General features: G+C 38.9%; 1 protein-coding gene across 25 annotated transcripts in view; it reads right to left on the bottom strand.

Annotated features, from left to right (window-relative positions):
• The window catches only part of ank2b (ankyrin 2b, neuronal), a 194,631-nt gene that overhangs the window by 27,198 nt on the left and 152,150 nt on the right, over positions 1–15,283 (bottom strand). For 19 of the 25 annotated variants that reach the window (XM_051428993.1, XM_051428992.1, XM_051428986.1 and 16 more), the window contains 14 exons: positions 13,108–13,249; positions 12,220–12,231; positions 11,405–11,492; positions 10,779–10,876; positions 9,487–9,525; positions 7,294–7,518; positions 5,680–5,778; positions 4,057–4,211; positions 3,720–3,931; positions 2,430–2,634; positions 2,242–2,338; positions 1,903–2,131; positions 927–1,052; positions 639–761 (listed from right to left, as the gene is read on the bottom strand). In XM_051428993.1, coding sequence (XP_051284953.1) covers positions 639–761; positions 927–1,052; positions 1,903–2,131; positions 2,242–2,338; positions 2,430–2,634; positions 3,720–3,931; positions 4,057–4,211; positions 5,680–5,778; positions 7,294–7,518; positions 9,487–9,525; positions 10,779–10,876; positions 11,405–11,492; positions 12,220–12,231; positions 13,108–13,249 — 1,850 coding nt within the window. The remainder of the gene's footprint in view (positions 1–638; positions 762–926; positions 1,053–1,902; positions 2,132–2,241; positions 2,339–2,429; positions 2,635–3,719; positions 3,932–4,056; positions 4,212–5,679; positions 5,779–7,293; positions 7,519–9,486; positions 9,526–10,778; positions 10,877–11,404; positions 11,493–12,219; positions 12,232–13,107; positions 13,250–15,283) is intronic. The other 6 variants (XM_051429000.1, XM_051429011.1, XM_051428995.1 and 3 more) reach the window with 5 other exon arrangements.

The raw sequence follows: 15,283 nt of genomic DNA, 5'->3' as shown, positions 1-15,283 counted from the left end.
GAAACAAAGACAACCAGTCAGTGTGATTTCAGGGAAAGCGATAGTGGTCTTTAAAGCTGCATTTAGGCGAGGATTTTAGATGTTACCTCAGATTCATTTTGTTAGCCTGGACCCTACTTTGATCTGTTTTATCTCTTAGTGCTTTGGCATAAGCATCACAAACTAGCCATCACATGAATTCTGTGATTTTAAGTCCAATATATTTAACCATTGTCTGATCTGATTATAAGCCATCAGTCTTAAATGTGGTCTAGTACTGCCTTGAAGATGACTCCCTGGGTAGAAAGGCAATTTTCACAGTAGCAACTTTCACTGTAAAGCAATGTTGGCTGTTGATAGCATCACCACAGTTTCTACTTGGCATGTCAAACACTGATGTAAAATAATTACAAAATATTAAATAAGAAAACAATTGGGGTTATGTTTTGGTATAGTGCTGGTAAGTAGGATATAAGTATGTATTACAGCAGAACAGGGAAAATAGGCTCAAGATTGCAGTATGGTCCAGCTAGAGTATTTTATTGTAGTGCTTTCATGTTAAATTATAGCTGCCAACAGTCAGTTACTTACAAGAACTAAGAATATACTGTACGCAACAGAAAGCATCCTCTGTTGAGTTAACAGTATAGTGGTCTTACCTTGCAGTATGATGGAAGGGTGATGTTGAGGTTGCATATGGCATTTTGGGTGAGTGACCTGTAGTTCCTGGGTTCTTTCATAAATGACAGACGACCGCACGGCTCCTGAGTGTTGTCTCTGATCTACAACAGTCAAGCAACTCAACAAGTCAGCTCTTTATCCAGAAATATTGATGTTGTATGTGAATGAAGCAATTCAACATGACAAATTATTTTTGACTCTTGCTGCACTTGCATAACAAACTCTGTTCACGTTACTTTGTGAAATAAACTAAGAACAGTGCTCACTTTGATGAAGAGTGCTAGTCTGTTCTCCTTAAAGGCAAAGAAGCTGAACAGATGGTGCTGGCCACTTTTGGTAAGGGGAACAAGGTTTCCAAAGCAGTCTGCATAGATAGGTTTCCCTTCCAGGACCTAAGAAATATAACAGGCAGATTAGTACAATGGCTAAATAACAAATAATGACAGAAAAACACACTGTTCTGTTTAAACCCTGGTGTTTCACTTTTCAACTTTGTGCAAGAGATTTTTAATGAGGTTTCTGATTACTTCATAGCATTAAAACTGCTTAATTTTTAACTCATCAGACAATTTTGATGAAAAATTATTTTGTATTATAGACACTGCCTTATACTGGTTAAAATCACATTTAATAAACAGAACTTTTTAGTGGTGGTCTGAGATGATTGGCATTCCTGACCTGTGGTGTTCCCCAAGACTCCATTCTGGGCCCCACGAGGACAACTATCCACTAACTGACTAACACAACTAACAGTGCCATATAAATTACATAGATCTATGTGCTGGTAAAAACCAGTGAGGATGGCAGCTTGCATTACCTTATAGCCTGTTTCTCAAGTGTTTGATGTCTGAAAACTTTCTCAAGCTAAATGAAAACAAATTATATTTGGTCCTTCTTGGCTCCCTGTCTGCAAATACTAAACCTGGAGAAATGAGTTGCAGTTGAAGCAATGCAGTTCATTGATTTAAAGATTACACCAAAACACAACCTTAGGCCTTTACATGGTACAAAATGCAGCTGGTAGGCTTTTTTTGAATAAAGTATCTATCTATCTATCTATCTATCTATCTATCTATCTATCTATCTATCTATCTATCTATCTATCTATCTATCTATCTATCTATTATCACAACAATGATTTTTACATTGTTATGTATTAGGCTATTTTGCCAAGCCCCCTCCAGTGGACCTCCATCATGGCATCAGCTACGATTGGTGAAACACTCCTCTCTCATTCCTCACCTCTACATCTCGGCTGCGGGCCACCTCGGAGAAGTTCTCCTGCTGCTCCAGGGTTTTGTCGATCTTGTCATCTGTCATGCAGAAGCAGCGCAGTCTGGCCTCAATGGGATCGTGGGTCTTGGCAAAGATGACAAACTTGGCCATGTAAGGGACACAGATGATCTCTCGGTACACCTGAGTGGAGAAGTTGACAGATTCCTGGACTTGTCGACAGTCTATCAGCCAAAATCTAAAAAACAGAAGGAAGAAGTGAGATTGGGTGTTTAAGCATCAGTATCTGAGTGACTTTAAATCAGTAATATATTTAGTGGAACAATAACAGATTCTTTTTTGTGTTACCTGGCAGACACATTGGTGGTGAAGGAGACACAATCATTGATGAACGTTAACGGTGTGGTTCCTGTTATGTCCTCCCATTGAGCGGGCGTTGTTCCACCTGCACATGGACACACACACAAGATGTAATGCGAGCATGTGTCTGGTGGATCTGTTCGCAGATTTGTGTGTATTTGTGTGTGTTCTCTAACCAGTGATACTACAAAGCAGCCGTAAGGTGGGGGTGTCCCCTCCAAAGCCATTGAGGACTGGGTCGGAATTGGTCTTGGGGACGGGGATGGTCATGGTGATGGGTTTATGGAACTTCCTCCTGCGGGGTTCCAGCGTGACGATGGGACTGAAAGTAGCCTTGTTCCCCAAGATCTTCCTCACTACATCCACATTCACTGGCTGGGCCTGGCAGAGTAGACAGAGAATACAACCACCTTACTTTTCAATGTAAAAAAAAAAACCTACACATGGTTATTGAGTAAAGTCATGAAGATGGTCTCCTGAAAGAAATGTTGGCTGCACTCCAAGGCACTTACATAGCCATGTTATGGAATTTGCCAAAAGTACATTCCTTTTAGCAGGACATAGTAGGGACCATCTCCACCTTGACAAAAAATTTCCAATGGATCCAGCCCTTCATCCGCAAAATGACAACGCAGAGTTTCCACAAGAAGAATAAGCACATCAAATACGGTTGGCTGGTGTTTCTGCTGCTAAGAAACTTTGAAACCCAATGTTGGATACTTCAACTTCAACTGTAGCTGGACAATATGTTTCACAAACTATCAGCTACTAGGATAAATGGAACTACTTCTACCACTATTGGTTTATTTGACTTTTTACTCAAATAACCAATTTCTATCATCAATATTTTTAAGCCATATTAGCTACATGGCAAAAGGGATGATAATGATGGATGTGGCCAGTTGGTTGACCCACCACTTTCATATAGACTGAAATATCTCAACAACTATGGACTGACCTAAACTTTTCTACAGATATCTATTGTCGCAAGAGTATGAATCATAACCACTTTGTCGATCCACTGACTTGTCATCTAACACCTCTAGCAGGTTTTCACTTATCCACTGGAGTATCTGCAAAATGGACTGGCATATATGGATTGACAAAATTCTGCATTAATAGTTCCCAGACAGTCAATCAAATCCAACTAATTTGCTGATTTCCTGACTTTTCATCTAGTCTACTTTTTCGTTCATAGTGAAATATCTTACTACTTGATTAACTGCCATACAATTTGGTACAGACAGCCATGTTCCACAAGGTTAAACTCTAATAATGTTGAACCCTGACCTTCATCAGAGAACCGTCATCAGATCAAACTTTTGCCCTGTATTCCACATAGGAATCCTACTTAACGATGTTGGGATGATTTGATATCCAGCTTCTGAATCATGAGTATAACTAAATCCAGTAATTGTATATATCAAAGGTTGACCATAGACTATACTGATGTTTTTGTCAATTACCTGTAGTCCGACTCTGATCCTCTTGGTCAGGGCCCCCTCAGGGAAAACTGCCTGTACTTGGGGCACAACAGTGCTGCTCAGGATGCCTCCTTCAGGACCAATCAGATTACTGTCTTGCTTGATGCGCGACACAACCGCAAAGTATTGTGGGAAATCTCTAGTGATGATACGGCAGATGCGCTTCCTCTCCAGCTCCTCTGGCGTGTCCAGCTCTGGGGGAGGGGAGCAGAAAGGGTCAGGGACATTAATGTAGGAATATAGTATTACATTCAATATCTTTTAGGTATGCTTTCCTCAATTCATGGTGCAGTCCACTGGTACACCATCAGACACTGACCCTCATCCATGCCGTTGAGTATCTGGTTGAGTTCCTCTTGGGTGTGTTCACAGTGATGCTCCTTCCAGCTCTCTCCACTCTCGCTCCTCAGGATCACTAGCTCCCTCTCTTTCCCTCGCAGGGCAGCAAAGTGGGGGATCTCCACAATCACAGGACTGGAAGGATAGAGGCCAGGTAATGTAAGTTAGTAAGTACACAATGTCATGGATGATAACAGTGTGTTTATAACTGCCTCTGGACCTCTTTTTCATCTTCCGGCATTTTTGCAAGCTATGACACAGCATTACTGTAGTGCGCTTCTGCTTATGCCAGTAGCCTAATAACCAATTGGTTGGTGCTACATGTCCATCGTCCAGAGGCTGCTTAGCTGGTGTTTGTTTCTTTAGTACACCTAACACAACTAAGTTGATGGTTAAGAAATATATTTTGAATGAGTACAAACATGTAGACTGTGTATTGACTATTTTGGTCTGACATCAGCACTGCTCTGACTGCATTAGCCATACACAAGTGCACAGTCCAGTTGGACTGATTTGTGGTGTTAACCATGAAGAACTGTGTTCATTCTACTGTTTACCTGGTCAACATCAAGACAACTTTCCAGATTTCTACTGCTTGTGAGCTGCTTATCTTGGCTGCTCACCACAATGTGAAACACATTTAAACAGGTAACATTTTGGTCACATTTCAAGTGTTTCGAACATACTGAAGGACAGCAGAGAAATGAATTGGAGAAGTGTATAGTTGAAGTTCTGCTTGAAAACATCACTATTTTTAGACTATAGTAACCACTGTATCAAGATGTATCATTACCCACAGGGGATGAGTTACTATATTTAATGATAAAGTATTAAATTGTCACTTTAATACTTACCTGATGTGTATAATAACAACAAAGTAGCTACAACACATCTCTATGAGAAGCATGCCACACGTACAATCCAACATGGGACAAACACAACTGCTAAAAACATAACTGCTAATATTTTTATGTGATATTTACAGGGTTCTTTGGCCTGAAAGTTCATGATATTTGTTTTTACTATTGCTATTTTTGACATTCAAAAATACATTTTCAAATATGTTATTTCAAAGATAGCACTCGCTAGTTTTGCACATTGGTCACCCCAAGTGGTGGCAGAAAACTCAATTTCTATATTGTTTATAATGTGATTGTGTCCTTTTTTTTTATTTGGGTCAAAATGGTGAAAAAATAGCATTTTCCTGCTAGAAGCTAAAAAAGGAAAAAAACAATCAGGGCCAACCACAGAAGCACAGCATGCAGTCAAATTTCACCTGGTTCCCTGGCTACTCACAGGCCACACAACCATTTAAATTTCACACAAAAAAGAATAAAACACATTTAATCAGTAAACAGGAAGCATCAAAACATAAAAGCAGAAGTGGAAAAGGCTAAGCAGAAAAGAGGGGAGAAGAAACAGCAAGTAATGTCACAGCAATGGGATGTCTAGCAGATGTAGTGGGGTACAAAACATGAGTGCAAGCATGACAGGACAATAATGTAAAGACTAAATAACAAATGGAAGGGTTTGTAAAGGAAAACAGAGACTGGCATCCATGGATTGTTTCATATGCAAAACCATTGATTTTTTTCCACCCTACCCAAGGAATTTTGTCCCCGGCGGGCCGAGCTGGAGGATTCTGCTAACCAAACTCTCTCCCTCATTAAGAGGTGGAGGGGCACTGGGGAGGTGGAGTTTACTGTGTGATCGACCAAGCATCCATACGCAGCAGTCAGGAAGAAAGAGCACACACAATGTTTTGGTTGGGTGCAAAAGAGGAACCTTAGGGACCGACTGGAAACAGCTGAGTGAGATTATTAACACTGTGGTCATTTTTAGCTTCAGATTTATTTCATAAAAACAATTCCGATTGCAAAGTCAATCAAGACAAACAGGGCAGAGCCTGGATGTGATTGGTTGACTTAATAAGTGACAAGCCTATGTGGTTGTGAAAAAAATAAAATAAAGGACATTTTCAAATAAAAACTGCTACAGTTAAATCAAACTGACTTGCAATAAAGTCTGTTATTAACAGGATTAAATAACTTAAATGGAAAAATTTGTTGGATTATTTCAGTTATAAAGATGTAGAGTATATATATATATATATATACATATAGTATTTATCCATACAATTATTTTAATAGATATAATATATTATTAAATACATATAATATATATTATATGCTATTTCATATTTATATAAATTATAATTAAGACTGTAGTTAAATAATGTTTAACACTTTGGCCCTCTGTATATGTCTAAGTTTTTATAGGACATTTTTTCAAAAGTTTCAAATATGCTGGAGAAATGTTTCACTTTCAAACAACAAACAAAAAGTGATCATTTACAGTCATAATGGTCATCATATTAAGTTAGAGGGAGTGAGTTAAAGGCTCACACATTCCATATAAACATAATAAAAAGAACAACACATTTCAGTAGTTTTGGTCAGGAAGAACCTCCATAATGTCAGCAGTAGAGAGGTATTGATGGGAAACTTGGATTACATATATACTGGCCAACTCATTACCGTAGTATGAAAGTTTTTATACTATCCTATCTCAAACATTACTGGCAGAGGGCAGAATTTGAGGCCACATATCAAATCAATCATGGTGCAATATACTGGCAGTGGAGTTAATAAGAAAGGCTTTTCTTCATTAAGGGTTAGGGATAAGGTTAAAAAGAGTTAGACTGCAGCTGTTATGAAAGAAAACAGGGCATGCTGAAGAGCAAAGATTAACAGATCCCTGGTGCTGGGAGAAAGCAAGAGCAGATACAGAAACACTTTTAGTAAGGCAGAGGCAGAGGATAAATTAATCTGAAAGAAAATGGGCAGCAAGTTGTAAGCTTCTCATTAAAAGGGATATAAATCAGTGTTGAATGTAGAGACAGTGTACAGGTCTGACCTCTTCTCTTGACCTTCTTCCTGTTTCATTCATGATTTATCTATTCCCTACTAGAGATGCCTCTTTAACACATATTATACACTTTTTAAATTCTAATTCATAATTTACTTTCAAAGGTTACTGGTGCAGGATATCCAAACCAGCATAAACAGCATTCAGTGCAGGTACTAGCACATTAATCTTTATACTACATCTTCATGCAGCACTTTTTGCTATTTTTATTTTGCTTCCCGCTTAATCCTATACATCTACTACCTCTGAAGGCACTAATTCATTCCATCATCCATCCCAGCAGCCTTACCCGAGGAACTGTGCTCCAGACGGCCCCACCTCGATCAGCCTGCTGGCCAGGCCCTCACCCTCAACCATCGGGGGCATGGTGGCCAGACGGTGTCTCTTCACTAGCCGGCACGTCACCCGCGTGGGTGCGCTGCACTTCCTCGGGGGGATGATGATGCGCAGGCCATTGTGTCGGCAACCTCGCATAGCTCCGCCCCTGGCGTCCACCATGAAGCTGACCAGGAAGCTGAGGTGGGACAGGAGATATTTATACAAATTAAAGAGACTTATTGTTGATCCCGTTCAGTGATGAGAACATAGACACCAAAGATACCTTGGTAGGTTGTTTGCCCAGGTGCTAACACTTGCAGTGTCTCAAAAGCTATGAACTAGCAGCTTCCTTAAGTGGTTACTCATCTGAAATTATGCAAACATACTGCCAGTGTGGATGTTTTCTGATTTATATGTTTCCAACTATAAAGGACTAAAAAGCTGAGCTTGAAAGTTTTTATTTTAGAAACAGTCTTCAGTCACAGTCCATTCACTCGCTTGTCCTTTTGACCATATAACACAGTCTTCATCAGCAAAGAGCAGTTGAGTGGAGACTGTTCTGTCAGCTGCTGTTGAAGTTCAAACAGCTGGGAAACTACTGATGAAGACAAGTCGGTGGACCTTGAGTGGAGATTATTTCTGCAACTCTAAAGGACTTCTTTTTTAATTATTGGACAGCAGATGAACCTAGCAACATCCACTTTATAGAGTAAATTCATTCGTATTTGTTTCATATATATTAAAGGCAAACCTATGAAACTTTGTTAAACAGCGGCCACTGTAGCCAGTAGTGGCAATTACAGAATAACAGTGAAGGCTAACATGTAATGTTAGAGTAACGCAACTACAGACCAGTCATTAAGGCAATGCATGGCGTCTGTGGATTAAAACACAATGATTCTCAGGTGATTACACAGTAATGAAAACATAGCTTTATTTATATATGAATGGAATATTATATTCCATTTCTGACAATAGAGCCTCCTCAATGTTATATGCTGGGCCTTTAACAGAGCAAAGGTATGTTTTATTGCTAATCAATTCAACTTTTTAATTAAAAAGAAGAGGAACAAGGTGGTGTTTTCTTCTTTCAAAACTTCTATAGTTAGAAAATGTCACGTGTGCTTTCAGGCAATATTTAGTTTTTATGTAAAAACGACTGTAAATGAACAGGTTCTATAATGTTAAACAGTACTATAACTAAAAAGTCAGTATTCTTACTATCACTTATCAGATTTTATAAGAATGACTATGCAGACAGTGATCTACTGGGGCAATTTTGCTAATTTGGTGTCTATTTTCTCAACACTGAATGGTCAGAATGATCAATGGCTCCATCCCCATGAATCTTAAACTTGCAATAAATGTTTTACTTCATGAACTTGAGGCTCTTTGACCCCGCTACCCATGCAAAGTGGCAAATACTGTATGCACATGGATCACACATCTCAGTGAAGGGGATTATGGCTGTGATGAGGTGACACTACAATTTGGTACCATACCCAGTTCTAATGTGATTTTGCCCTGGCTTCAGTAAAGCAAACACACAGTTTTTAGAACACACAGAAACATAAAAACACTTGTTATTGAATTCAGCAACACGACCAGTAAACTGTTAGAAGACAAAGACTGCTGTCCTCCATTGCTGAAACCTACCTCAGTGGTTTACTTCAATATAGCAAGAAAATAAAAACATATCAGTCATTTTTCCTACTTTAGGAGATCCAAGGTAGTTTTCCTGTATATGGTATACAATAATACTTATTTTATTCCAAAGTATTCCTCAGGCTAACATTGTTGGCGGGTATGTTAGTGGAAATGCACAATTCACAAGACACTGTATGAAATCAACAAACATGTCCTCAACTTTCACCGCCTCTTTCGGCCCAGATATCCACAATCCTTCACTTGCCGTATCACATGATCTTTCCATGTGGAGACTCTGGGACACGGAATGTGAAACTATGGGCGTAATATTTACATAATTTAAGTCAGATTCAAATGTTCTGACACATTGTTAACCCAAAGATAAACATATATGAGGCGATGTCTGTTGAGGACAGTGACACATACACCTCTCCACCAGGAGAGCACACTGTGAGGGGGAGGAAGAGAATGATGACGATGAGGAGGAAAACAATTTAACCAAGGTGCAGAAGGTCACCTGCTGTGGTCTCCATGATCATGGCACGGAGAGGAATGGCTAAAAACAACAACCAAATCAGACAGAAAGGAATCAAAAGTCAAGCAGAAACAATTCAGAAAAAATAGGAACCCAGAGAGGAAAAACAGGGCAGACATGAGAGCGTCAGAATAAAGAAAATAAGGCAACTTGTTGTGGAAGACACAGCGCAGCTACATAGATTGTTTTAACCATGGTCGAACACATTCAACAAGCGCTGACATAATAACATTAACATAAATACCATCTACATGCTGTGGTGGTAATTTAAATCAGTATTTATAGCATGGAGCTGGAGTAAAGACATAGTTAGCCTAGCTTAGCATAAAGACTGGAAGCAGGTGGAAATAGCTAGCCTGGCTCTGTTTCTTAAATACCTATCAACGCCTCCAAAGCTCACTAATTAACACAATTTCTTATTATTAATCTGCTCACACACAAATATGTTTAAATTAATCATTTGTTGCCACCTATTTCTAGTCTTAATGCTAAGCTAGGCTAACCACATCCTGATGTCTGCTCCCTACTAAACACACACTCACTCTCACAAATAAGTGTATTCCTGAATATATTTCTTCAACCCCTGACTGATGCTCCAAGAGGAATCACCAAGCAGCCTCTGGTCTGGGAAGAACTTCTAAATTGACCCAAGTGTGAAGACCCAGTAGGATTTGTTACTAAACTTATACTTTTGGGGTAATGGAAATTAAATGGAAATTAGCACATATACTGTATGAGAATTATGAAGCTAATTACTTCATTGCTTTGCTGCTTTAAGCTGCTTAAAAGACAACTAGAGGATCTGGGGAGGATTAGAGACAAACTACAACAGGTCAGGACTTTCTTTCATTTTCTACTTCTCTCTACAAAATAACAATATGTTACACTTCTTCATGTGCTGTACTGTAGAGGTAAAATCTATTCCCAGTAACAGCTGCCATGTAAGACAAAGCACTCCACCACCACACCCTGAGCACTACACAACAGATAATTGAAACACTGATTTTAAATGAAAGTTAATTAATACTCATTAAGAAACGCTATAATTTAACATAATTAAGTACTTGAAACATAATAGCAGCTCAGCTATCAGGACCTTAATAAGACTGGGTTAATTGTTCATGAATATTCATGAATTTACAAGAATATGCATGTATGTATATTCAGACTGTGTCTACATTTCATCCTGTGTTCAGTGTATGAGTTTAACATTTTTTATTGTTTAGTTTCTTGTCCTTGTGAAAACTTATTTGCTTCAGTCTGACAGTACCTACCCAGAGTGAATGGGGCTGGAGGATAAAGCCACATTGTCAAGATTCTCTGTGCCCCAACTCAGGCGGTAAGAATCATTCTCCCTGGCCAGTGTAGAAATCTGGAATCAAACAATGAACCTCTTATTAGACATATATTCAATTCAATTCAATTCAATTTTATTTGTATGGAGCCAATTCATAACAGAAGTTATCTCAGGACACTTTTCAAATAGAGCAGGTCTAGACCCAACTCTTTAAAACATTATTTACAGAGACCCAACAGTACCACCATATACCGGGTGGTATGACCAAAAATTATTAATATTAATTATGATACAATATGTGAAGGAATCAGAATGCATGACACAGTTTTTATTGTGCAGAACTGCATGGTTAAAAACAGAAATCCAAACTAATAAAGATATAGGACCAGTTTCGGCAATGCCAGTGGTTGTTGAACTGGTATACCGATTCATCTGGTATACTGCCCAGAACTACCTGTAATTACTGAATGGAACAATACTAACTGAATATAATGACTTTAGGATTTCTTTGCCAAAAGAATGAAGATTCTCAGTCATTCAGGTGATGCTAAAGCTATAACTAAAGGTCTTAGCCAACCGGACTATGTTGACCATGAAGTGTACCTGGTGACAGTTGAGCATCTCATCCATCATGCCCTCATGTTTAGGGGAGTAGTAGCTGTGGTGGGTGGGTGTGAAAGACCTGTCGGAACTGGAGCAGAGAAGGAGAAAGTTGTTCTTAACACAAACCACCTCACAGGAAGAAAATATAGGCTAGCACGGGGTCATCCCTCTGTTCCCCGGGTCCTATGTTCCCTGCTAAGGTTAGGGTTAGGGTTAGGGTTAGGGTTCCCCGGTCCCATACAAAGCGGGGAACATAGGACCCGGGGAACATAGGTACGCTCCCGCTTGCGCTGTCTCACACACATCGTACATTTTACTAGTTTAGCAGGCAAATATAACATACAGCTAACTAACCATGCTACACTCAGTTGCACTAGCAGGTATAGTAAGACTGTAACTTTACCAAACATGAGCATGCTAACATACTCACACTGATGTTAAGTAATGTGTAATATGGTCACCATCTTGGTGGATTATGTTAGCATGCTAACATTTGCCAATTAACACGAAGTGAAGCTGAGGTTGATGGGAATGTCATTAGAGATTCAGGTATTTGGACATTAACTTAAGTATTTTGACAAATTGAAGTTTTGACCTGATGACAATGAATTTCTGTACAAAATGTCACATCTGGGCCAGAGTGGTGGATTGTAGCAACCAACACTGCCTTCCTAGAGCAGATATCTAGTAAGGCTAAATCAGGAGATATCTAACTGAAAGAAATCAGTCCTCATCAGAGCCAGACTGTCACACTGGTTATTTCAGCAGTGCTGAAGATTTAAAAGGCCACATATTTGGCCAGCGTCAGCACATACCTTTGCATTCGACTATGGAGGCATGACAAAGGAGACCAACGATGAAGTATGAGCAGGAAAGGTCGCAAAACATACACACAAATACACATATACAAATACAGGCGGTTAGTTGTTGAGTTTACTGTCCTCAACAGGAGACCATTCATAGATACACACAGATTCATGATGAAGTCTGATTCAACCATCAACATATAAAAGATGGATGACATGACAGCTTTCTAAAAGTGAAGCCAAAACATCTTTATCGCCCTCTAGTGGCTGACTGAAGTATAAGTCATAAAGCATGCTGCCCCATATTAACAGATGGGACAAACTCAAAAAACATGTCAAAGATGTTTTCCCCAAAGATGGTTTCTGTCTGTTTAACTATTTGATTATTAGAAGCAATAAAAAAGGTGTTTCACATCCTCTGAGCCCTGCTCGTGATTGAGTCGGCCTGGCGTATGAACATGACTTCAATAGTGCGGCACCAATCCCAGAGCACTACTGCGCAGACTCTGACTCTGAATGGCAAAAAATAGCAGCGGCCGTATCTGACATATTTTAATATATTTGTACAATGGAAGAAAGTGGAGATGCAATGTCCATCTTTTATATATCGATGGATTCAACCAGTAACATCAGTCATTAGACAGGAACAGGGGCAAAAAGGAACCATTTCAACACTGAAACATAACCGGGTGTTAGATTTTATAATTATATATGTTATATGTTTAATAGGAACAACAACAGCTGATTGCACTCCATGCTTTAAAAGTGTGTAAATGGAGAACAAGGAACGAAGTTTTCACTTCCAGAGAGTTTTAGTTAGTTACTTGAACCGTAATCAAATCATTCCAGTTTCTTGTTAGCTACCAGAAGTTAAAGATGTGACAGAGTGAGCCGTACCTGTCGGTGCGTCCCCCCTCCAGGCTGAAGCGGAGGTAGTTCATTCCATCCAGATACTGTCCTGGCAGGGAGTCGTCTCCCAGCTCCCTGAGGTCCTCAGCCCTCAGATATTCCCCTCCATCACCCGTCATCGTGTCATCGCCTTGGTAGAGCAGACAGAAGGTGAACTGATTAAAGGAACATTCCAAGTTTTGGCGGCTATTAACTTACTATTGATTAATATGAACCTAGGCATCAAGTTATCCAAATGTAGCTCCAATGCTAACATGTTAGTATACAATAATACTTGCGATACTAGGCAATTATTATTAATGAAACTAGAGTAAGAGGAAATATATGTTTTATCTTTGGCCTGTAGATTTTAAAATAAAAACATCATTTATTCAACACATAAAATCAGGTCATCTTCTGTAGAACGCTTTCTATAGAAACTAGCTCGGAACAGAGATCTTTCTTATCCCTGGAAAAAGAAGTTGTCACAACAATCTCACCACAAGGACCATTTAGCAGTAGCATAACATTCTTAAAAGTGCTTTTAATCTACAATTCCTTCCTCCCTCTGTCGTCTCACACCAGACAGATGCATGTTATGGCAGTATTCTCTATTGTCATGCGTTATCTGCACCACAGTGACAAAGCTCTACTGCTGTTCCACTACTGTACAGCAGGGGGTAGCGTCACTACCGGAGCAGGTTAACCTGGGCCAAAATGTTCTGTTACAGTATATTCAGAGGACTGCTGGAGCTTGTGTGGCACATCAACACCTCCACTCTCAGGCCTATGTGTGTTAAAAGAAGAGAAATTCAAACTGAAATGAAGTCTTGTAACGGACATTTAGATGTTACCGTAAGAATTTGATGATAAAAAAGATGATTAGAGTTTTAGATTAGATTAGATTAGATTAGATTCAACTTTATTGTCATTGCACAAAGTACTAAGACAACAAAATGCAGTTAAGCATCTAACCAGAAGTGCTAAAAGCAGTAAAGTGCACAGTAATGTGCATATGTACAGGGATATAAAAAATAACATTATATATATATATATATGAATATGCTAGCAGAATATATACAGTATAAAGTTAACTGTTAAATGAATTATAAAAAATAAATGAATCTTGAGTTTTTTTATTTAGTATGAACCTTTTGGTCTTTTTAGGATACTAATTGTGTTTGTGACTCTGTGTCTCCTCTCTAACACAAATTAAATTAATAATGATGATGTTCTTAACACTGGAGGAGTTGGACATGGAATTTTAATTTTCAATTTCATTTTATCGTGCTCATCAGGGTTAGGGTGCGTATATTAATTTAATGTATTCCATTTAGTTTCAGGGTCGTGTTATTGTGCATGCTGGGTCACTGTCACACTGTCATAGTTTGCTGGGACACTTCAATAGAACACAGCCATTATTAATGTTATTAATAACAACTGTGCTTTTTCTACTGTAAAAAGTCAAGATGTCTGCTGTCAAAATCAAGATGTCAAGATTTGGTTTGTACATTAAAGCTGCAGTAGATAACTTTTTGTCATTTTCACAGAAACCTTCACTATATCCGGACAGAAGTACACAAAATCTGGTTCCTCTGTTTTCTCCTAGTGCCCCTTATGGCATTTCCAAGAATCCACCATGTCTCAATATAAAACAAGCTTTAACCCCCAGGGCAGCAGGGTATACAGGCCTGAGAGTGCAGTGTGCCAGGCTGCAGACTTGTGGTATTGTGGTAAATGCAGGAGCAGTAGCTGTACTTTGGCCCAGGTCTGGCTGAAAGCATTATGCTACACCAGCATAATAATGGAAAACACATACTGTAGTTAGACAGAGATGCTCTGGTGCAATTAGTATACTGGCTACCTGGAGAAGGAGAATGTAAGGAGATAAAAAAACATTTTCATTGATAGAGTTTCCTTACTCCTTCTCTTTCTCTCTTTAATGTAGGTCACTGTTGTATTTGAAATTAGAAAAAAAAAAACACAAATAATACCTTTAAAATAATCACTCTGATTCCAAAGTGGCCCTCAACTACACAAAAAACATCTCTGGGCTATCAAACCTAAGCTTTCAAGTGACAACACTGTGGGCAAAAAAAATTAAATTGGGTTCATTTTACTGTTTGTGTCTTAAATGTGAATTTCTCCGACTTCTCTGGAGAATAAACATTCTCAGAAAATATCC

Source organism: Dicentrarchus labrax, unplaced genomic scaffold (genome assembly GCF_905237075.1).
Source record: "Dicentrarchus labrax unplaced genomic scaffold, dlabrax2021, whole genome shotgun sequence".
Classification (NCBI taxonomy): Eukaryota; Metazoa; Chordata; class Actinopteri; family Moronidae; genus Dicentrarchus; species Dicentrarchus labrax.
Note: the sequence above shows the minus strand (reverse complement) of the source record. Positions and strands in the feature narration are given on the sequence as shown.